The 24925-nt window shown below is 42.2% G+C and overlaps 1 protein-coding gene across 1 annotated transcript in view; it reads left to right on the top strand.

Annotated features, from left to right (window-relative positions):
* Window positions 1–614: 614 nt before the first annotated feature.
* Window positions 615–24925, top strand: part of TRIM9 (tripartite motif containing 9) — a 110900-nt gene continuing 86589 nt past the window's right edge. The window contains exon 1 of the mRNA XM_027111221.1: window positions 615–1602. Within this exon, the coding sequence (XP_026967022.1) occupies window positions 781–1602 (822 nt within the window). The 5' untranslated portion in view covers window positions 615–780. The remainder of the gene's footprint in view (window positions 1603–24925) is intronic.

The raw sequence follows: 24925 nt of genomic DNA, 5'->3' as shown, positions 1-24925 counted from the left end.
CTTGCCAGGCCTGCGCCGTCAGACCCCCGGGATGCAGGAGCGCAGGGGCCGGCTTCCGCGGGTTCCTGAGCGGGAGAATGGCCCGGCTCGGGTACAGAAACCTAGGCCTGGGTGAGGCGCCAGCAGCGGAAGAAGGTGGGGGTCTCCCGCGCGGCGCAGCACTGGCGAGCGGAGATCGGAGCGGAGACTACAGCTGCAAGCCAAACGCAGACGCCGGCGACAGGCACCAGCCCCTCTGCCAGCCCCCTCGCAGCGCGGAGGGGTTTCTCACGCCCCGCTCTTGGGCGACTGAGCCGGAGGTCGGAAGGAAGCGGGGCGAGGGATGAGTCATCCCGCCTAATCCCTCCTTCCCGGTGCCCTCGCCCCCGCACGCCGGCCCCCTCCCGAGATTATGCAGCCCGAAACGAAGACTCCCCTCATCCTCAGAATCCTCCACCAAACCCCCCGTGGCCTGCGGAGGAGAGGAGAAGGACGGGGCGTGTGGCCAATGAGAGCTTTGCTCTCTCGCCCGCCGTCCAATAAGCCGCTGCTTACAGGCTGGGGCGGGACTAGAGGGGCAGGAGGGGGCGGTCCCGGGTTGGCGCTCGGCGCCGCGGTTCGGTGGCTCACAGAGAGAGCGCCTCACAGGGAGTCGGCGCCTAAGCGACGCGGGAAGGCGCCACTGCCAACGCCACCGCCGCCGCTGCTGGCCAAGGTGCTGGACACGACAGGCCGGCCGGCCACCTCGTCAGTTCAGGATCCAGTTGCAGCCGCCGCTGCTTCGCTCCCAGCAAAGTCCCCATGGAAGAGATGGAAGAAGAGTTAAAATGCCCCGTGTGCGGCTCCTTCTATCGGGAGCCCATCATCCTGCCCTGCTCTCATAATATATGTCAGGCGTGCGCCCGCAACATCCTGGTGCAGACCCCGGAGTCGGAGTCGCCCCAGAGCCGACGGGCCTCGGGCTCCGGGGTCTCCGACTATGACTATCTGGACCTTGACAAGATGAGCCTGTACAGCGAGGCGGACAGCGGCTATGGCTCCTACGGGGGGTTCGCCAGCGCCCCCACTACCCCGTGCCAGAAGTCCCCCAACGGCGTACGTGTGTTCCCCCCGGCTATGCCGCCACCGGCCACACACCTGTCACCGGCCTTGGCCTCGGTGCCCCGCAACTCCTGTATCACCTGCCCCCAGTGCCACCGCAGCCTCATCCTGGATGACCGGGGTCTCCGCGGCTTCCCCAAGAACCGCGTCCTGGAAGGGGTAATTGACCGCTACCAGCAGAGCAAAGCGGCGGCCCTTAAGTGCCAGCTTTGCGAGAAGGCACCCAAGGAGGCCACGGTCATGTGCGAACAGTGCGATGTCTTCTACTGTGATCCGTGCCGCCTGCGCTGCCACCCGCCCCGGGGGCCCCTAGCCAAGCACCGCCTGGTGCCCCCGGCCCAGGGCCGCGTGAGCCGGCGGCTGAGCCCGAGAAAGGTCTCCACCTGCACAGACCACGAGCTGGAGAACCACAGCATGTACTGCGTGCAGTGCAAGATGCCCGTGTGCTACCAGTGCTTGGAGGAAGGCAAACACTCCAGCCACGAAGTCAAGGCTCTGGGAGCCATGTGGAAACTGCACAAGGTGAGTCCTAAGAAAACCCACCCCTAACTCCCCGCGCCTCCGATCCTCCGGTTTTGCAGCAGACGGTCCCCCTCTTCTACGCACAGAGCCTCCCAACTGGGGCGCAATGCAGGTGCCTCCAATATCTGCTTCCCCCGTCTGGTGCATTGCAGGAAGCGCAGGGGACCGTAAACGGCGCACAGGGGAGTTGAACCTCTCCAGAGAGTTGAACCTCTCCAGAGAGTTGTTTCGGGGATGCGTAGAGCGGGTCTCCCGGTGCACGCAGCCTGCGAGCCAGCCTTAGGGCGCCCCCTCCCCGCCGCGGACGTGCAGCTCTCGGCGGCCACCAGCGTGCGGGAAGGCGATGAGTAGCTGGGCCGATCCGCGACTGTGCTCCGGGCCGCCAGGGAAGCTCCAGGGCAGAGCCGGTTGTGGGGCTCCGGCCGTGGTCCCCGGGGAGGAGGGGGGCGCGGCTGGGCGGCACGGACCGCTGGGTGCTGGAGCTGCTGGATAGGCTGGAGCCTGGATTCGCAGAGGGGGCGGGGAACACGCCGCGAGCTGAATGCTGATAAGTCGGCGCTGGCCCAAGCCCAGCGGCAGCGCGGTAAGGATGCGGGTCCGGGTGCTTTGCGCACAGAGGTGTGCGAATGTGGAGTGGGGTGGAGGAAAAAAAAAAAGAAAAAAGAAAAATCCTGTAGTCGCCATGGCAACACGGCCTGAAGGCTGCGGCCCTGACCCTCGCGGAGGGGATCTAGGCTGGAGTAGCAGGACTGGAGGTTTCTGCGCGGTCGCGGCCTGAAAGCTAGGCAGGTGCATCTCCCAGTCTCCCAGGGTAACCCCCTCCTATCGATCACCCACACACCCATTTGTCCAGAGTCCAACCCTTTTCCTCACAGTCAGTAGTTGTCTGTGAAAATTTGGGGACACCTGTTACCAAATTTATCTTTCTGATGTCATTTGATGGTACCTCCGCCAAAGCTAGCCTCCAGAACAGGGCCTTTAACGACTTGTTAGGTGATGCCACTCCTCTGTTCAAAATCCTCCAATTGCCCCCCGCGTTTCTTAGACGGTCCTTAGGGTAGTCCACCAGGACCTCACATGACCTGTTCCCACTTGGCCTCATCGCCCTCATTTCCTCCCATTCCCTCTGCTTCAGCCACGCAGTCCCTCTTGCTGTTCCTCCACCAACACCAGGCCCCTTCTGAACCCGGGGCCTTTGCATTTGATGTTCCTTCAGCCTGCACCTGAACAGTTCACTCTCTTGCCTCCTTCAGATCATTACTCAGATGTCACGCTTGCAGTGAGACCTTTCTGAACCCCTTGGTTCCCTCCCCGCTTTATTTTCCTCAGTGGTACTTACCACTAACTGGGATGCTATATATTTTAACTATCATGTTACTTTTGTATTTATCTATTGCCCCCCCCCAACATACACACAAAAAATAAGCTTCGTGAGGAAAGAGATCTTTATAATGTTTTTGCCCACGCTGCTTAGAAGGAAGGGAACCACTCTTGAGGAGATGTACATGGATTGGACTTTTACTTTTTAAATAATCGACTTAGTTGGGTGTGCAAAGGGCAAGGCAGGGGTTCAGGACTCTTGTATGGAGGTTTTCTTCACATCATTGAGTTGCAAGCCCCAGGATGAGGCAGGGCAGTAGAGATGGTGTTCAGGCATCAGCTCTGCCCCACTCAGGGTTTCCTGGCATTCCTTGGAGACCAGAAAGGCTAGCCTTTGAGAGAGGCCTTGGGGTTAAGGAGGGGAACACTGATATTTTATTTGCAGCAAGAAAAAATAAAATAAAATAAAATAAAACATCACCATATTCAGCAATCAGGGAGCTCAACTCAATACTGAATGGGATCCATGTTTACAGTCATTTATGTTCTCACATATAGTCTATTAAACTGTATTAGTACTGATGGAGAGACTTAATTCAGCACAAATTTGAGCTCCCCTCCTAGGTACATGCCACTATTTTTTAAACACTTCAGTTTGTTTAAATGATGTGTAATTTTGAAAGTTTTCAGAACTTTAGTTCATGGCCAATTTTTTCTTCATATTATGATTTCACTCTTAAGCTTCTAACTATAGCCTATGTTAAATTGCCCTACAAAACTCTCCTTGGAACTAAGAAACTAATCACCTGTCTGGAAAAATAACTTAGAGGCACATGCCAATTAGGATGGTCAAACCACTGCATTATTCTTCTGTGAAGAAGAGCCTATACTTTATCCATTAAGACCAAAGGCAGCCTTTAAATCTCCGCCAAGCCCCGTGTAGATTTGAAATGTTAAACCATTTGTTTTATCGGTAATGGACATTGTGAGTAGACACTGTGGTGTGGACAGGGTTGAAATTTGGATGTCTGCTAAAAAAGAATAATGTAAAGCCCTTCAGACGTGACATAAGTAGGCTAGGAAGGGAATATTGGTTCATTTTTTTAAAAGACCATTTCTTCTCTGATTTTTTGCACATTTTTTCAAAAGAGTAAATAGTTAGATTTTTGTTCAGTCAATATCAAGATTATTAAACTGCCAATAAATATAAGGCAGAAGGATGACAGATTTTAACATTCACTTATCATCTGTTAGATGAACAACAAACATTATTCCCCCACCTTATCTCCTTAATAAGGTAATGTGATAATGTGCGATTTTCTCCTATGTCTATTTATCTTCCATCCTCACAAAAAGCTTATGGGCCAGAATTTCTAAGTCCTTCAAAACATGGGAGAGCAAATAATTACACTAAGTAGTTCTCCCAAAGTTGGGCAGTTAGTTATCCACACAAGTTATCACCAGACCTGAAAGTTTTCATTAATATTTAGTCATTTCCAGTGATAAAGAAAACCCTGTAAATAACTGTTTCCCTCAGAAAGTCATCATCTTACACATTTAAGACAAAATGGCTGAAGTTTATCTTTTAAATGGTATTAAAAACAACTAGTTGAAATTCATTAGTTGTCAATTGACTAAATTAAAATACGTTTCAGATATAGATGGCCTTCAAAATCCATGCAAAATAATGCAGGAAGTGGCCTTATAGGGCAAATATCTGGTGACACTTTTTATTTAGTATCAGCACTTGCTCTATTCCTTATCAAACTTGGGTTGGTATAAAGAATTGCTACTCACACAAAAAAAGATTTTGTAGACATTTTCATATAGGCAATTGGAAACACTATTATTACTTTGTAATTTTGGCAATTCGTATTTCTAAATCTAACATTATCCTTGAATTCTTGGTGTATTTTATCAATCACTGAATCAGTAATACATTTGTAACCGTTCCTTTGTGTTTGTACTGTTGAGCAAGAATTTTCTTTTCCTTTGTACTCTAAACACTGACTATTCATTCTGAATCTTGTCTCAAATGTTATTTCTCTATTACCTTCTTTTTTTTAAACAAAGATTTGCAAGTTAAACATTTTGAAATAAATCATCAGTTATTATGGTTTCACCTTCAAAGCCTTCTGGAAAAAATACCTGCTTTGTAGTATGGTGGCATCTCATCAAAAATTTGTGTAGTAAATGTGTTATTTAATGTAACCAAAGTGGTGTTCAGTTTTATATATATATATAAATATATATATTATATATATATATTATAATTGTATATTATATTATTATATATATTATATATTACATATAATATATGTAATATATATCATCAGTAAATACAATATAATCTAGATGTCTGTATGGTAAATGTAACAGGTAACATATGTTCATGTTTTTAACTTCTTAAAAATTTACTTTTAGTATAATCAGAACGTTCTGTGAGCACTGTAAATATTCTTACAGGTATTAAGGAGAATGTTACAGAGGAATGAATTGTTCCTCTTTGTGCTGAGGCAGAAATAGAAAGAACTAGATGAGGTTCTGGGTTCCAGACCTGATGCTGCCACTTACTCGCTGGTAATTTTAAGCAAGTCTATAACCTCTCTGTGCTTCCTACACACAGGATGTAAAGCACCTAAAACTATATTTGCGAAAATATTTTGAAAAAGTAATTTAGATGTTTATAACTTACTAATTTCAGTTTGGCAAAATAGAAAGTTTTTGCATAAAACGGAAGTTATTGTCTCACTAGTCAACAGTTACTGCATAAAAATCTCATCCCCCAATTTGGGATAATTTGCTTGCTCCTTACAGAGCACAAGGTGCCATACAAAGGCTACTCTTAAAGGTGGCCTAAAAGAGTGAGCCAGATCCTCATGCGTCCTCAGAGAATAGTCACTTGAATTAACCCCAAGGAACAAGGACACACACAAAGATTTATTTGTTTTTTTGCGGTACGCAGGCCTCTCACTGTTGTGGCTTCTCCGGTTGCGGAGCACAGGCTCCGGACACGCAGGCTCAGCGGCCATGGCTCACAGGCCTAGCCGCTTCGTGGCATGTGGGATCTTCCCGGACCGGGGCATGAACCCGCGTCCCCTGCATCGGCAGGCGGACTCTCAACCACTGCGCCACCAGGGAAGCCCTTATTTGTATATTAAACAAAGGTATTTTGTTTTTCAATTACAAAGCTAAAATGATAACTGATATGATTCAGTTTTGAAGATATTATCACTTTTGAAGCAGCAGAAATTGTTCTTCCTGTATATACCATGAAAAGATGCTATTAACTGGAATTTCAGATCAACTCACAGTTTTCATAAAATTAGAGAAAACTGTCACAGCCATCTGTCATTGAGTAATAAATATAATGCACAGGCAAAAATTATCCTTACCATGAGTACAATAAATTGCACTTCTCTCACCTAAGCACCTTTCAAAGTGTGTGTATTCGTATAACTTAGCCTTGGCACAGAGGAGGCTAGAACCTATTCTATGATAAATGTTTAAGAAAAAAATAGTTCTAAATAATATTGTTTTTTATCAGTTTTATCGGAGGTTGTTGGTAGTAAGGAACAGAAACCCACTTAGGGGATCTCAGAGGATTTCATGGGAAATAAAATCAACTCACAAGGAGACTGGAACTGGAAATCTAGAGATTAAATTCACATCTGTGTATCAGTCAGCTTGGACTAAGTTATGCTGCAGTAACAAACATTTTTTTTGTTTTAAAAAACAAAAAAATAATTTTTTAATTAAAAAATTAATTTTGTAAATTCTCAATGAATTACAACAATATCATATAATTTCTTACAATAATACCCACTGAAAGTCAGCTCTGGCCCTTCTCCACATCCTCCTTATTCTTGAACTTAGGCTGAAAGAGCATGTTTGGAACACACCAACCTTAGGGCAGAGAGAAGGGAGTAGAGCAGAACCACTCAATAGCACTTAAAGTTTCCACTCAGACATTGCATGTCTCTTCTGCTTACATTCCATTGGCTAAAACAAACCATGTGACCAAGACTGACATCAGTGCTACAGGAAATTCACTCTTCCAACAGAGAAAGGCACCGAGAAGAGCCTTGTAGAGGAGGACAGAGAACGTTTTGAACAAATAATACAGTCTGGCATATGCCTAACTCTCTCATGCCTGCTTCTCTCTCTGGATGGGTTTCCTTGGGCTGCACGAGGCCTGACATGACTCCTCCAGCCCCAGTGCAGCATGACATTTCTGTTCAAGTATCCACTCTCATCTAACTACTGTCTCTGTGTCTCTTAGGCCACATTTTGAAGTTTAGAGAAAGAATGTGATTGGCCCAACTTGAGTCAGGGGTCTACTGATGACTGCCTAGGTCACAAGCCTACCCCTTTAGTGAGGTGTATGCAGAAGACTTGGGTGAGACAAGTGAGGCACTCACCTTGGGTGAAAAACATAAGGGGGTACCAAAAACTCAGTAATCAGGATAAAAAATATTGTAAGGCAATATCTTAAAAAACAAAGATGAATACAAAAAATCCATGATGAGCAGAATATCAGCATTTTAAATGTTGATCAGTAACAGTGCCATGCTAAGCCATATTGGAGCCTGAGTCTGAAGGGAAAATCAGTACTATTGATCCTATCTTTGTTTAAGATTTTGCTCTTCTGTTCATCATGTATTTTGGGGCATTCATTTTTATTTTTAAAAATATTCCATTAAAATATTAGTGTTGACTACTGAGGTTTTTTGGCACCCTTTTAAATTCTGCATCAAAGGAGAGTGCCTTACTCCCCTCACCCTAGTCCTGGCCTTAATGAACAGATACTTGATACAAACCTGGCCCCTGGTTTCACTGTTCAGCTGGAGGAAAGCCCAGGGCAGAATGCCTTTGTGAGCAGCAGGGACAGGGAGGCACAGACCGGCGCCTCTTGTACAGTCTAAGAGGAAACCATTCTGAGTGCAGAAGAAAGCCTTTTTGCTCTCCCTGGATCTTCTGCATTTTAAATACAGCACTAATTTCTTGAGATGCTTCAAAAGTGGAGCAACAGGGGCTTCTCTGGTGGCGCAGTGGTTGAGAGTCTGCCTGCCGATGCAGGGGACACGGGTTCGTGCCCCGGTCCGGGAAGATCCCACATGCCGCGGAGCGGCTAGGCCCGTGAGCCATGGCTGCTGAGCCTGCGCATAAAAAAAAAAAAGTGGAGCAACAGAGTTGATGAAGAAAAAGAAGACAGAAAAGGGTAGAGAACACTGATAGCTATAGCTCAGTGCTTCCTCTCCCCAGTAATGCTCCACCACCAAGCAGTTTGTGTGGTTATTCCTACTGCTATTATATACTATGGTAAATGTGGCCACCTAAGAGCAAAGTGATCCCTCACTTGGCTTGTGTATGAGTGAAGGAAGGAGGACAGAAGGTGCCAAAACACAATTTTGCACTAACTTCAGGTGCCTCTTGGAAAGTATGGGATTGGGTTGGGAGTGGGGGGAATCATATAATTTCATTTCAGTAATTCCATCTATTTGTTAGAAGAAAAGAGTGTATAGCAACCATAGAGTTTAGTGTTTTGTGTTGTTTATGTTTTGGTCTCATAACAGCAGTATTCTTCTTACTTAGTTAAGTGCTTCCCCACACCACCACATTCCTGCCTCTGCTCAGTCCTTGTGATTCTGGTGGGCTGCCAATCCAGTGTTCTGCCTTACCTGGCCAAGTGGGAGGGCATGTGACATAGGCCTGACCAATTGTCACACCCTATCCCACTGGCCAAAGTGATTAATTCAAAAAATGAGCACATGAAGCAAGCCAATCCAATCAGAGTCCTCTTCTGAGGTTTATAGATACTGAATCAGGGACAGAAGAGCATTGCTTTCCTCTGGGCTTGTTGCAGCTAGAATAAAAGCCAGAGGTGTCTGTGTCCCTGCCTCTTCCTCTTCCTCTTACCTTAGTAGAAGAAAGTAAGGCAATCCCCAGAGTTACAGAGGTAAGAAACAGAGACTTCTGAGAACACTGTTGAGTCCCTGGAACCCTTCATAACCCCTTTCTACCCCCTCCTGCCTTTCCAGTTAAGTGAGTCAGCAAATCTCCCCCTCCTTTTTCTCTTTGGCTAGTTTGTATTGGTTTTCTGTCACTTTCAACTGAGATTTAGCACGTATAAACATTTGTATCTGAAGATACTAATTCTTATTCATTTTAAGTATTATCTCTAGAATACTATAGTTGGAAGGCTGCATTCTGATGCCATAAATACAAAAAAAGCAGTTTTGATTCAATGAAGCAGAAATTATATAATATTTAATCTAACTCTGTCTACTCGTTGACCACTGTGTAATCTTCACTAGTTTTTGGCTAGTCTCCTCTATTCTTATTGAGAGATTGCTTACAAAGAAGGCTCAGGGATTTTTTTTTTAACCAATTCTAAATTACTTGGCATATATGGTGACGTTACGGTTAAGACCAACAGGCTGGACAGGGAGGTTCTGAAATCAAACTTCTGCCCAAAATCAGTGTTGTTTGTTTTCAAAGGCAAGAAACTTCTGAAGACACACATGTTGTTTTGACCCATTCTCTAGGTGGGAATTTTTTTAAGTGTATTCCCTCGAAGTTTCCATAATTAAATAAGTTTGAGACTCTACTCTACACATGCTCTTGTTGATCCACATTCCGCATTGATATATCCATATACCGATCGATCCTGAAACAAAGAAACCTGCTTGGTTCAACCTAGAATTTTCCAAACTTATTTGACTTTGGAAACTCTTTTCTGTTTGTTCATTTCCTTTTTTTTCAGCTTTATTGAGACGTTATTGATGTATATATAAATTTAAGGTGTACAACATGATGATTTGATACATGTATATACTGTAAAATGATTACCACAGTAAGATTAGTTAACACTTCCATCCCCTCGCATAATTATCATTCTTTTTTTAACTTTCAAGTATATAATACAGCATTTTGAATTATAGTCACCATGCTGTACGTTAGATCCCCATAACGTTTATCCTATAGCTGGACATTTGTACCCTTTAGCCAACATCTCTCCACTTCCCCCCACCACCACCCCACCCCCAGCCCCTGGCAACCACCATTCTACTCTCTACTTCTTTGGGTTGAGATTTTTTAGATTCCACATATAAAGTGAGAATATACAGTATTTGTCTTTCTCTGTCTGACTTACTTTACTCAGCATAATACCTTCGAGGTCCATCCATATTGCCACAAATGGCAGGATTTCCTTCTTTTTATGACTGAATAATATTCCATTGCATGTGTGTGTGTGTAGGTGTGTGTGTGTGTGTATATATATATATATACCACATTTTCTTTATCCATTCATCTGTGGATGGACACTTAGGTTGTGGAAGCTCTCTTTGCTTCCACACAAGTTTGGGAGACATCATTCTAGGCAATGACTAGCCAATAAGTCAGTAAGGAGGTCAGTGTTCTTAATTTCTTGTGTGTGCAGAGTAGACTACTCTAAAACTCCACCCTGCTGATAAATGTCCCTAATTAGCCTATCCTTAAATCTTATGTTAAATCTAAAATATTAAAAGTTAAATTTATGTTATTCCTTAAATATTAAAGTCAAAGACAAAGAGGTAAAGCAATTATATAAATTTTGTAGTATGTATGTACATATATTTAATATATGTTGCTTCTCTTTCTATTATAAATAACTGAAAAATGATTTTGGACATCAGTAATACTAATGTAATATAATTAAAAATAACTGCTTTGATCTACTTCTGACTGCTTTTACACTTTGTATACATGATGCCCAATGACTGGCTTGATTGAGTTTTTCATTAAATTATGATAGAAATAGATTGTTTTAAACATTCTTTTATAAAGCAAAAAAGGACAATTTTTACGCACAGGCTCAGCGGCCGTGGCTCACGGGCCCAGCCGCTCCGCGGCATGAGGGATCTTCCTGGACCGGGGCACGAACCCGTGTCCCCTGCATCGGCAGGCGGACTCTCAACCACTGCGCCACCAGGGAAGCCCAAAAGGACAATATTAAAAGGTCAAAACTGGTGCTGCTCCTGGTAACAACAGAGCAGAACAATGTGTGAAAGCTAAGAGTAGTACTTTGCCTGTTACATCCCAGCCTTCCTAATATTTTCATATTGACATTCAGGATCAATTTTTAACCTTGGAAAAGGAGTTAGTATAAAATGGCCACCAGCAGAGAACCTAGATTATCAGAGACCATCTAGGTTTTGTCAACAGCATGTCTAATTCATCCCCCAAAACATCTCAAAGCCAAAAACCACTGTCCTGGGGTGTTCTCACAGCAGTTTTATCCCTAACCTGAAACTGGGCCCCTGTCTTAAACTGAGAACTATCTCAGAGTAAGATTACTAGGAAAAACCCAAGCAGAATGCACAGAATGCACTTAACATCATTGTCAGGGAAATTGTCATTTCACTTCTGTTTGGCCCAGACTTTGCCATCTTTTTAACTTTTCTGGTTTACGTTGCAGATACAGCCATAGTCCCACCTGCCTGTCTAGGTTACCTCTTCCTTCTTGACCTTCATGGCCTTCCAGCTTCCCCACCAGCCCTCTCCCGGTCCACCAGGCCTCCCTCCACCATTTTCTTAGACTAGACCTTCAAATCACCCCACTAAGCTTGCCAGGCCCAGCTCACAGGAGCCAGCCTCAATAGCCCTGCCCCAGAGCAGCATGCCCGCCAGGAACCTGGGTGCAGCTCTGCGTTCCAGCAGAGCCTCTCCTGCACCAGCAGAACTCCCACCCCAGCTGGGTTTAATTACAGACACTTTTTTTCCTTAACTGTAGAAAGAGTTTTCTTCATTTTGACTGACTGATTTTAAGCTGAAAGAGCAAGAAAGCTCATCTTGAATTTCTAGTCATGAATAAAGAAACATCACTGACTTTTCTGTTCTCAACACACCTGTCTCTAGAGACTCATCTACCCCATGGCTTCAACTCCCACTTATATCTGCATGTCTGGAACAGAACCGGTCATTTCAGTGCCCTGCCCGTTCAGTGTGGTCCCAAACTCTGTTCTACCTTCTGTGCGCCCCACCCACCAACCCCCGCAGAGCTCCCACTTTTGTGTTCTAACACTGAACATCCTCCCACTGTATTATAATTGCATATTTTAGAATCTCCCATTGGACCCTAATAACTCAAAGTCATAGACTTTTCTTATATATCTGTTTTCCCCCATTTCTGCACTCAGAAGATGTTTTAAAAAGGTTTGTTTAATGAAAAAAATAATCAGTACGAAAAAGATTAATGATTAGCAACATATCCTAATATTTTGTTTCTCATACGAGCCTGACTGTAATAATTAGACTTGAAAACCTGTATTTCACACTTTTTGTTAAAAATGTACTGAACACTGGGACTTCCTCGGTGGTCCCGTGGTAAAGAATCCGTCTTACAATGCAGGGGACATGGGTTCGTTCCTGGTCAGGGAGCTAAGATCCCACATGCCGCGGGGCAACTAAGCCCACGTGCCACAACTACTGAGGTCTTGCACCTCGACTAGAGAGCCTGCGTGCCGCAAACTACAGAGCCCACGTGCTCTGGAACCTGCGTGCCACAACTAGAGAGAGAAAACCTGCAGGCCGCAACTAGAGAGAAGCCCGCACGCTGCAATGAAGAGCCCGCGTGCCACAGCTAAGACCCAATGCAGCCTAAAATAAAATAAATAAATAATTATTCTTTTTAAAAAAGATGTATTGAGCCCTTACTACATGCGAGACACTGTTCTAAGCCCTTTCTAGCCACTTTCTCATTTAATCTCCAGAATTCACATATTTTCCTCTGAGAAAACTGAGGCACTGGGACTTTAAAGGTTATAAAGTCGTACCGGTTGTAAGAGGCAGAGCCAGAGTTTGAATCCGGGCTAACTCCAGAGCTCCTGTGCCGAACTGCTCTTCTGTCCTACCTTCTGATAATCCCAGGAAACATATGACTGCAAAGCACAGTTTTATGTGCTTACAAATTCAGTGACATAACTGAGATCTTTTAGTTCTCATGTATGAAAATTAGTGAGAAATTAAAAGTCATTTGTCTCCTAAGTCCCCTTGTGACAAAATAAATTTAAAGAGGAAAATAGCGGGTAGAGGGAAGGGAGAGACAAGTACGTTGAGTATTCCATAGACCAGATCATCGGAAGTGTGCTGGATACCTCGGCCTTGTCAGAACCAAGCAAGCGACAGATAGGCAGAAAGGTTCTATCAGCTCAGCCAGGGGTTCATTGTCCTCTTCTAACAAAATAATCATCTTAAAATTTATAGGCAGAAATGATATAAAAGAACAAGTATATTTTTTTGGCATTTTAAGTATATTTCTGTAAATCTAAAACATTTATAAGTCTATCCTGGAAAACATCAAAATGCATTCAAACCTGTAAGCAGTTATTAATTCTGTTTACTTTCAGTTTTTTCTTGCACCTTTTGCCAAGATGGTTAAAAAAAATTATGTGTATTCCTGTTCAGGAAAAGACCTAACCTGCCTTTTACCATAAATATAGAAAGGAATATGTGACCTGGAAAAGCCTATTGTTTAAGAATGGATTAAAGCACAACCAAATAAAACGGTTTTTCATAAGCCTTGCATAGAACCAGAACTGCACATTTTATCCTAATAGCTCTGATCAAAGAAGAAACTGTTCCTTAAAAAATTATCTTGGGAAGTAGAATGCTGAACCTTGTGCTTTGGTATGGGAATAACTACCTTCTGTCATTAGCCAGTACACATAGATGGTTAATCCTCATCTACTGCTGATTTATTCATTGAAGCTGACTGAGATTTTTCTTTATCCTCTCTTTACTCTTACTTTCCTTGCAGCTTGCATGTTAAGAAGCAACTGTTTGACACCAAACACTTATCACTCTCTGCCACGCTCCAGGAAGAGCCTGCGAGAGGGCCGTGCTGCTCTGACCTGTGTTGTATATCAGTCTAAGACATTATCTAGTCTCTGAACAAAGCCAGTTGCAGAGAGAAGTAAATGTGAACGTGGGGGATTAAACAGTTTCTACCTAAGGCAGGTCTTCATAACAGGCTTTTTGATTTTGTAAGGAGCAAATGCTCAGAAGGTCAGATATACACAGATTCAGTTATAATTATAACTCACCCAAAGCCAAAGGGAAGTGACTTTATAACATAATCTACCAGTTTTGATCATCTGTACTTTAATTTCTTTTCATCAGTGCACATAATCAACAGCTGATTTTACTATAGATGTGCTACTTACTGAGGGTATTTATGCCATCACCCAGACACACCAATTCATGAACTTGAGAAGATGGTGTCACTTGTGCTGTGCCATCCCTACCCCCACGTCTATGACATGTTATCCCAAGAGCATTAGTCACATAAAATCAAATGTAATATTGGACTTCCATCCAATCTAATAAATCTTACATGGCACAGATAAATCTGTGGTGCTTTTAACAAGCAGTTATTATTGATTTTATTGACCATCAATCATCTGGCGCAGACTCAGCAAGGAAATACGATAAACAGCTTTTAGCACACAGTCAGTGCAGTGTGGAGAAGCTCCATGTTTACATTCAACTAGTGTTATCTGGCTACCTTCTGCCATTATGGAAGCAAATCTGCCATTGGTGGAACTAAAATATTATTCAGAATTTAATAAAATTTTCTCTACATTCTACTTGGAGGAACAAAAATACGGAATATAGGAACTTGTATGAGCACTGAATTTCCAGGCTAGCTTCAACAAGCATGATAAGCAAGTGTACAGAGTGTAACTACCATTCCCTTACCATTCAAAAATGACACCTTTCCACGTGAACAAAGAATGGTTGCTCTGGTCACTGTATATAGAAATTTTGTGGAAAAGTTTGACTTGACAGTAAGGTCCTGCTATGTAGGTTAAAAAACATATTAATAAATATTGGTATTAATTGGCAAGTCAACACACAAATATTTTACATTAATTTAAAAAAACAGCAAGCCAAAGAGAAAATTAATGCTTCCAGCATTGAGAATATCCTTGATTCTTGTTTTCCAAAGAGGCTGCATCATCTTACATTCCTACCAGCAATGGATGAGGGTTCCAATTTCTCCATATCCTCCCCAACACTTGTAATTGCCTGGCTTTTTGCCTAGAGCCATCCTAGTTGATGTGAACGGGTGTCTCATTGTGGTTTTGATTTGCAATTCCCTAATGACTGTGATGTTGAACATCTTTCCATGTGTTTACTGGCTATCTTTATATCTTTTTTAGAGAAATGTCTATTGAAAGCCTTTACCCATTTTGCAATTGGGTTACTTCTCTTTTATCGTTGAGTTGCAAGAATTCTTTATATATTCTGAAGTTTACTCACTTTTTGAATGAAAGGAACAGAGGTGTGAGCCTCTCATCTCTCAGAGACACAGGAAATAAAAAAAAAGCAGACACAGATATGAGTGGGAGAAAAAACTTGTCAAGACTGGCCTACGAGGACCTACTGCTGCTTCCTTACCCAGTAACCTCTATCAGCCAGTTCTGAAGCAGAGCTCAGATAGGCTCTACCAGGATTGGCTCATGACAAATAGGAAACATGGAGAAATCCAAAAGCGGGGGGAGGAAATAATTTCGTTATCAAAATCCCTGAATATGATGGCTGTGCCTCCTCTTTACTTCAAGTTCCACTCCTCCCGACGTTAGTGATGGAGTTCACTTTAGTACAATATCATAAAGTTCCAGTGGTTCTGCGGTTCCTGTTACTTACAGGTTACCATTGTGGTATTCAAACAAGTCACTTCAGGGTGTCAAAGTGGTGGACGTTTCCCCTGTATTTGAGAGTTATAAAATGATAGAATCGGGATCATTTGCCCAACCCCCTCAACAGTCAGAGAAATAAATCCCAGAGCACTTCAGTAAATTATGTACAGTATGTATTACCAAAAATGCCTTTGATTTCTTAGAACTTATATTAATTGTTCTGAACAACCAAGGACCTATTTTCAGTTGCTTCTGTGTGTATGTGTGTGTGTGTGTGTGTGTGTGTTTGCACGCACATGTGTGTGAAGCTCAATTGAAACACGTTTTCTCTCTTTTGGAGGCCTTCTTGTGCCCCCAGACAAGCATAATCACAGTTTTTTCCCCACACTCCATGACTACAACTATCAAAGTTTACCTTAACCTTGTTGTTCTCTCTTGAAGGAGAGATTATATATGTCTATACTATTGAATAATGTTCCTTCATTATAAATGGTAGTCCTTTTTTAACATTTGCCTTCAGTACGCAGTGCCTTTGCTCAAAGCATCGATCTAATGGTAGGAATTTCAGCATAAAGGCCAGAAAAGGAAGAATTTGTAGGCAACAGGCTTTCCTTTGTCCCTCTCGCAGGGAGAACTGCTGCATTACAGCATGGCTGTCCCCTGATTGGCTCCTGCCCTGGCCAAAAGCACAAAAGAAGTTTATGAGACGATGCGAAAGAGTCTCCTGTTGCTCCTCTCCCCCTTCTGGTGCACTGCTTGCCAGCTTTGTTGGCACCTTACTGGCCACCACCCCTTTCTACTCCTCCCCGCCCCACTCCCACTGTGGTCTCCTGTGAATCTCCTGGTTTCTGCTCACCTGTCTGCGGACCCAGCTTTGGTTTCAATGTATGTCCCTTCCTTCCAGCCATCTCCATGCCTTGCTCTGACCAGTTTCCAGTCTGCTCATCTAGCTTCAGACCCTTGATAGCAACTTCCGGGGAGTCTCTCTGCCCAGCCCATCTGGCCTGTGCACCCTCTGCCTCCAACCTAACACTGACTTTCCCAGCCCTGGCTTCCTTCCCAGTAAACGTCCCAGTGCTGACAGCTCCTCAGCTCATACCACGTGGGTAGCAGCTGCAGGGTCGGCACTGATCCCAGCAAAAGATTACTGTAATGTACTTGGCCGATCACCTGTAATGTTAAAATAAGATTACAACGTATACATCTGGGTTGTATACAAATGAACTCACATGACACTTTTCTTTTGAAACATGCCATAAAATGATTTAACTAGATACAAACACAGAATCCATTGACTTATAGCCACCACTGAAATGAAATATGGCAGCTGTTTAGTAGAACCTGGAAGCTCTGCTTACACTGAAGGCAGGAATTAAAGAATAATTTATAAATTTTCTCTGCAAAACTGGGAAGGAATGAATTAGTAGGTAGAAGATTATTACCCAGTTTGGAGGCTGGCCAAAGACGGTCAATTACTCTCTTCTGAGTGGAGCCAAATAGTTCAATTATATTAAAATTTCACTCCCTTAGGTCTTATATTTACTTTTATAAGAACAAAGTCATCAATTTACAATTCACGTTATTTAATTTGCATGTTATGAGGGCTTTTGGGTTATGGTCAGTTATTAAGTTTTCTAAAACTATGTATAGAAGGTTATTATCGTGAGATACAGCCATCAAAAATTAACCCAGTGTTTTTAGAGAAATTCTATAGTTAGTATATCTGAAGGGATTGGTATAAAATTTGCATAAATATTAGATTTGAAAATTAATTTCATTTAGTATTTGTTCGTATCACATGATTTTCTTCAGGGATTAAATCGTATTTATCAGTGGTCTACTAAACCCACTACGTTCCTACTGTTCTTTAATCTTCCCAGCCATGTTAAGGAATTTAGATGGTCTGTATTCAGAGCTCAATCCTCACTGTAACTTCCTCAAGGCCTAGTGTGGGCTGAGTGAGGACCTTACTGTTGTTGAATCAAGTTCAGGATACTGATGGTGCAGCGTGAGACCACTGGCTGTTTAGCCAGCTCTGAGCTCCGGGTTTATTCAGCTGCTCAACTGGGGAAACTCATACAATGAGGGAGATTTCCAGTTTGATCATAAAAACAAAGCACTTTTATGTACCCAGAAAGAGGAGTGGATAATGGTTACACAGATAATGGCGTGTGACCATTTTAACTCCCAAGCACCTCTGAGAAGAACTGGTTCTTGTAATGTATTAAAACAAAGGTCACGGAATAGTTGTTGCTAGAACAGGATTTGCTGTGTGAACTGTGCTATGAGATGTGATGTCGCATCAGTGTCTTTTCCACCATGAACTATTTCTTTGATTTAACAGTGATCATCATTATAACTGGGTTAGGAGGGCTTCATCCATGTTGAAGTTGAGACTCAGGGCCAGGACTAAAGTCTGACAGCTCATGATCACCTTACCTCAAACCTTAAAATACCCTATTGAGGCCACCATGTCACCTACCAGAGACATGAGACTCCTTCCTCCCCACTCCTAAAAGCAGTTGACCATGTATGCCATTGTGAAGTTGCCACATCAGTGCCGTGTTGGCTGAGAGCAAATAATGGCAAGCATTTTAAAACTATATATAAGCTAGAAGAATCTGAGTTGCACAGCAGGAATTCAGGTAACAGACAATAAAATAGGAGAAACAGGAAATAGAATGAGCATGGCGGAATGTAAAAACTAGTCTCTGGTTAAGCCCTTTTATAGTAAGCGCTGTAACGGGAGTTAGAACCAAAGGACTAGAGCCCAGCTGAAGAGGCCTTTTCATGATAAAGCTGTAGTGGAAGTGCCTGCATGGTACTGGGCCAGAAAAGTTAGTGTAGGGCCAGAAGAGCTGTGTTCTGTTCCTGGGTCTGCTATTATTCAGGCAACACAATGGAGGAGTTAAGAACACGGACCTTGAAGCAGACTGCCTGGGTTTAAACCCTAGATTTTCTACCATTTAACTGCATGAACTTGGGTAAGTTACTTGACCTCTCTGTGCCTTGGTTTTCTCATCTGTAAAATGGGGATAATAATCAGATTGATCTCCAAGGATTGTTGTGAGGATGAAAGGAATGGTAGATACAACACCCTTGGAACAGAACCTGATCAGAATAAGTGCATGATTAATGTGAGCTATTGTTACCTGTTAAATAGGACAGGAAATAATAATAAGTCATATGTGTATATGACTTATTTTTAGGAATTGGCTCACACAGTTGGAGGCTGAGAAGTCCCATGATCTGCCAGCTACAAGCTGGAGACACAGGCAAGCTGGTGGTGTAGTTCACTCTGAGTCTGAAGGCCTTCGAACCAGGGGAGTTGATGGTGTAATTCCCAGTCTGAGGGCAGGAAAGAGCAAGGTCCCAGCTCAAGCAGTCAGTCATAGAGAGCAAATCTTCCTTTCCTCCACCTTTTTGTTCTATTCAGGCCCTCAGTGGATTGGATGATGCCTGCTCACACTGGGAAGGGCAATCTGCTTTACTCAGTCTACCAATCCAAATGCTACTCTCATCCCAAAACATCCTCACGGGCACACCCAGAAATAATGTGTAGCCAAATAGCTGTGATCCAGTCATGCTGACACATAAAATTAACCAGCACATTGGGTTAGTCAGAAGCTGGCCAAGAGCAGTGAGAAATTCAGGTAGGCTTGAGAGTGAGGGTAGCGCAGCCATCCACATTGCCGTCTGCTCTTCCCCAATGGCTGTTCCAAGGATTCCTGACTCTCACTCACCTCTGAGTGTTTGTGAGGAATTCGGGCCAAGACTTCAAGGAGGACAGCAAAAATGGAAAAAAGGATTGACAGGCAACAAGCTGCTAAGGACTGCTTCCAAAATGCAGCCCCAAGTGGGCATGTGTTCCTGTAAACTTCATGTAAACAAAACCATATATTAAAATTTTTTTAATTAATTAATTTTATTTTATTTATTTTATTTTTGGCTGTGTTGGGTCTTTGTTGCTGCGCGTGGGCTTTTCTGTAGTTGCGGCGAGCAGGGGCTACTCTTCTTTGTGATGTGCGGGCTTCTCATTGTGGTGGCTTCTCTTGTTGTGGAGCACGGGCTCTAGGCACGCGGGCTCAGTAGTTGTGGCTTGCGGGCTCTAGAGCGCAGGCTCAGTAGTTGTGGCACACGGGCTTAGTTGCTCTGTGGCATGTGGGGTCTCCCTAGACCAGAGTTCGAATGCTATCCCCTGCATTAGCAGGCAGATTCTTAACCACTGAGCCACCAGGGAAGCCCAACAAAATCACATTTTAAATGTACTAGAAACATTTCCTACAAAGAAATCTCCGGTATATATTTTTCAAATGTAAATATCTGTTGTAAATCTACATTGCCTAGATTCTAGGACACCAACAAGTTAATAACAGGCTTTAATTTATTTCTAGGAAAAAAATGATAAACAAGAAAAAGAATTTTAAAAAGAATTACAAGGTACATCCCAAATTCAGAAACATTAACATGGGCTTTCCTGGTGGTGCAGTGGTTGGGAGTCCGCCTGCCGATGCAGGGGACACGGGTTCGTGCCCCGGTCCGGGAGGATCCCAGGTGCCGCGAAGCGGCTGGGCCTGTGAGCCATGGCTGCTGAGCCTGCGCGTCCGGAGCCTGTGCTCCGCAACGGGAGAGGCCACAGCAGTAAGAGGCCCGCGTACCGCAAAAAAAAAAAAAAAAAAAAAAAAAAAAAAGAAACATTAACATGGAGTAAGAGTGGGGGAGAGGTCCATCAGGAATTTATGAAAGTGGCAACCAAGTCCCAATATAAATAGAAAAAGCAAGAGACACAGAGTTAGAGGTCCCTGTTCTGACCTCTTGGGCAACCCACTTGGCTTCTCTGGACATCCAGCTTCTTATGTATAGAATAAGGACGTAAGATTAGATGAGAGCTAGAGTCACCGTCAGTGTCAAATTTAATTGGGATCTAGATTTATTGATGTTTCTCTGGTTCATTTCCTGACAAGAGTTTCTTGGATAAAACTGTCTGCTGCCTGCTGCTTGTGCCTTTGTGAAGAGACACTTTAATTTTCCTACTGTTTCAAGTTTCTCAGTTGGGGGCTTCAATATTTGGGGATCAAAAGAAGATGGACCGGGTAGCTGCAGCATCTTCCGTTCCCCTCATATTACCCTGGCCTTGGAAGTGCCCCAGGGGCTCCAGAGCCGTGTGAGAGGGAGGCTGACAGCACAGGGTGGAATGGGCAGAGGCAGCTAGGTGGGGAGAGGGGGCCACGCGCCACCCAGCTTTGACTTCTGCTTCTCTATCCTGGGTGGGACAACCCACTGGCGGGTCTGTAATGACCCCTGTCTACAGATGACACTCACTGTCACCTCCTTGCAGAGAAAGAAAAGGGCAGGGCGGAGGGGGGTGGTCAAAAAGGAACAAAAAAGCTACTTTGATTATTTACTTCCTAAAATGAGAAGATTTGATTGAGAGAGATCAAAGGTGAAAACAAAATGGGTAAATGTGCTTTAGCCTTCTCCCTTACCCACCATGAGGATTTTGAAGTTTGAGTCTTGATGTGGAGTTCCTTATCTCAGTGCAAGAGCCAGTCTGGTGCTAATCTTCTAAGGGGAATGTTCATTTTAGATGCCAAATTTCTTCCATTTCAAGTGATTATTATTTATGCAGAAGAAATTTATCACTGCTGTGGTTCAGTGGCACACTGGAAAAAAAAAAAAGTAAAGCCCTGATTTGTAGGGTTTGCCATGTCTGACTTCAAGCTATCCTGATGTGAAAGCAATGACCTTGGAGCTGGGATGAGAGTCAGAACAAGCCAGCTCCAGCACACCACCACTCATTGTTAGTGCTATTGCTTTATGTCAGAGCCAGGAAGTGCCAGATTGCAAGTTTTCTGAAATTACTTCTAAAATTATTTGAGTCTGCAGCTGCAAAAAAAAAAAAGGAAACGTTACAGCAAGTTTTAGTGGAGAAATCGTGAATGTACAACTCAATGAATTTTCACAAACTGATCACACCTGTGCCTGCCAAGGGTACAAATATCCTGGCTTCTGACAGCATGTTAATTGTGCCCGGTTTTGTATTTCACGTGAATGTAATCAGACAGCACACACTCCAACATGGCTTTTTTTTTTTTTTTTTTGCTTATCTGTATGTTTGTTGGATTCATTCGTATTGTTGCCTGTAGTTTTAAATCATTCATTTTCATTGTTTTATAGTATTCCATTTTAGGAATATTCCACAATGTATCCATTCTACCATTGGTGGACATCTGGGCAGTTTCCAGGTATTGGCTATTACGAGTAGTGCAGCTGTAAACTTTACACTACATGTCTTTGGGTGTACGCACGTAAGCAGTTCTGTGCATTATATCCCTAGGAAGGGAGCTGCTGGGTCATAGTGTACACGTAAGCTCACCATTAGTCCATGCTGCCAAACAGTGTTACCAGGTGGCGGTGCCCTAGTGCGTTCCCACCAGCAGCACCCACTCATTCTCACCAACACTTGCTATTAATTGTGTTTGCATTTTAGCTATCCTGGTAGGTATATAGCGGTATCACAGTGTTGTGATAGCCAATGGTATTGAAAAGGTTTTCATATGTTTTCTGGTCATTTTAATATCTTCTTTTACATGTAGTCAGCTAAGTAATTTGCCCACTCTTCCACTGAGTTGTCTATTACTCACTTGTCTTTTAAATTTCTTTTCTTTCTTTTTTTTTTTTTTTACTCACAGATACTAAAAGAACCCTAATTCTGAAATAAGCTGCTTTTCCTTGGGGCCCAGAGGTGCTAATTAGAAAAGATTTGCCACCTCTGCTTTCTCTACACTGTACATCTCCCTATCAAGTCATCAGATTTTGTACATATTTCATAGTGTCACTTAGCAGTATTATGAAGCAGTTTAGGGAGAAGGGCGTTTTAAGAGCAAACAGTGCAAATGCAAATACATTTTCAAAAGAGAACAATTCTTTCTTAAATGAAAGTAAGCTATTCAAATAGTCTGTTAGAAAAAAATGAGTTGAAACCTAAATAATCTCAAAAAAGTAATTCTGATTCCATATTAAATATGAATTTTTTTAAGTTTCCAGAGGTAAGGCTTCTTTTTCCTTTCAATTATCTCAATAGAAAGGCTTTGTTCCTTATCCTCAGTCTTTTTTTTTTAGAACCTTGTCCACTAAAAATTGAATTCCTCTTACCTATTGTGTGAGCTGTCTTATTTTTTAAATCCTTATTTAGATATGGGAGTGCAATCTATTAATCCATAGCTGATTCTATGGCAAGAATATAGAAAATTATAAAGAATAGTTCACTATTTCAGAGCTTAGGGAACTTTCCTTGGATGGCTGGATGTGGGACAGATATACCAACAGGTTTGCCATAGAAGCCTAATTACTTTATGCTCCTTCAGTATTTTTTCTCATGTAATAAGACAAAGTATGAAGATAACTATTTTGGGAGTGAGAGTTAAGTTTCCCTATGAGAAGGCAGAAATAAATTTCTTGAAATATTTCAGAAAGAATTGGGGATATTCCCAGTAATTTAATTGGATCATAGACCTAAAAGTATAAGTTGGAACCATAAAGTTTCTAGAAGAAAACGTAGAAGAATATATTTTCAGTTTTGAAAAAGCAAAAATTTCTTAAAGAGGACACAAAAAATGCTAACCATAAAAGAAAAAAATATAAATTAATGTCATCAAAATTTATAATTTTTCTACAAATCAAAAGGCATCAAGATGTAGACTAGGAAAAAATAAAACATATATCAAAAAATTTGAATCTGGTATATATATTCCTGCAACAAAAAGCAAACAATCCAATTTTAAAATGACAAAATACTTGAATAGACACTTTACCAAAGAAAATAGAGGAATGGCCATTAAGCACATGAAAAAGTACTCAACATCATTAATCATTAAATAAATGTGAATTAAAACCACAATAAGATACCATTTTATATTATATTATACATTATAATTATTTTTTACATTATATTTTATATAATTTTTATACAATTAAAAAGACTGACAATACCAAATACTAGCAAAGGAATGAAGCAATTAGAAATTTCATCCATCACTGGTGGGAGAATAAATGATTTTTGGAAAGCTGACAATTTCTCATAGATTTAAACGTGAATCAATAATGAATTGATCACTATTACACTATGAATCAATAATACCACTCTTAGGCATTTACCCAAGAATAATGAAAACATATGTCTACAAAAGACTTGTGCAAGAATATTTATAGTAGTCATATTCATAATAACCTAAAACCGGACACAACTCAAATGTCTATGAATAGGAGCATGGATAAACAATTGTAGAATATCCACATAGTGGAATACTACTCATCAACACAAAGGAATGAACGTGCAACAGAACGAATGAATCTCAAAAACTTGATGTTGAGGAAAAGCAACTGACACAAAAGAACATATACTGTATGGTTCTATAAAAAATAAGAAGAGTGTGATATGTGCAGAGAATGTTATGATGTTGACCTAAGAAGTAATGAAGGAATAAAGAGGTTGGCAAGGTGGTAACAGGAAGATTGGCTGATATAGGACTTTGAAGGGTAGTCTAGAGAATGAGAATTGACTAAACAAAATAATAATATTTAGACTCTTGACAGGTAAGTAATATGATAAAAATGCTTTCTGAAGACTATCCTACCAGTCAAGTGCATTTTTCTTTATAGAAGAAAGAAACAGAAAGCTAGAAAACCCATTACAGATTCTGAAGTTTTCCAGGCAGGAGGTGATTTGTCTGTGTATTCCAGTTTAGTGGAATTTTTTTTTGAGTGAAAGAGCCATAAAAATCTTGAAACTGGGACAAAACATTTCTTTTACAGAATTTATTCCACATTTTCCACTTAATGAATTATTTGGAACCTGGTTTTAGAGCCTTGCTAGTAACTATTCTAAAGAACCTACACTGATAGCTGTAGCTAGAGGAATATTAAATTCCCTAGTAAAGCTGTATTGTTTTCCCATTCTTCTCATTGTGCCCCCAATTCTATGTCCCCAGTTTGTGGTGGACAATCGAAAGTAAATTTTAAAAGACAGGACTACCCCATCGTGTATTTTTAGCAGATGGCCTGTAACTTCTTATTACTAAGGAAGGCACCTGGGTAAATGCTATGCTTATGGGGTCCACTATTGCTCTTTCTGTAGAACTTAATTCAAAAGGCATGTGGTAACCATTGTAACATCAGGCAAAGTTGTAGAAGAGGTGATTAGAGGAAATGAAAAATCCCAGCCCTTCTTATCTCTGATTTTCTGTGCTCCACTCTTTCCCTCCTTGGAGGAAAGAGCTGATTTCCCAAAAACCATTATGGGGAGGATGGGCATTGGG

This window comes from Aethalodelphis obliquidens, unplaced genomic scaffold, assembly GCF_003676395.1.
Source record: "Aethalodelphis obliquidens isolate GAN/ISIS:26980383/991018 unplaced genomic scaffold, ASM367639v1 scaffold10, whole genome shotgun sequence".
Taxonomy (NCBI): Eukaryota; Metazoa; Chordata; class Mammalia; order Artiodactyla; family Delphinidae; genus Aethalodelphis; species Aethalodelphis obliquidens.
This window is presented reverse-complemented; position numbering and strand designations above follow the sequence as displayed.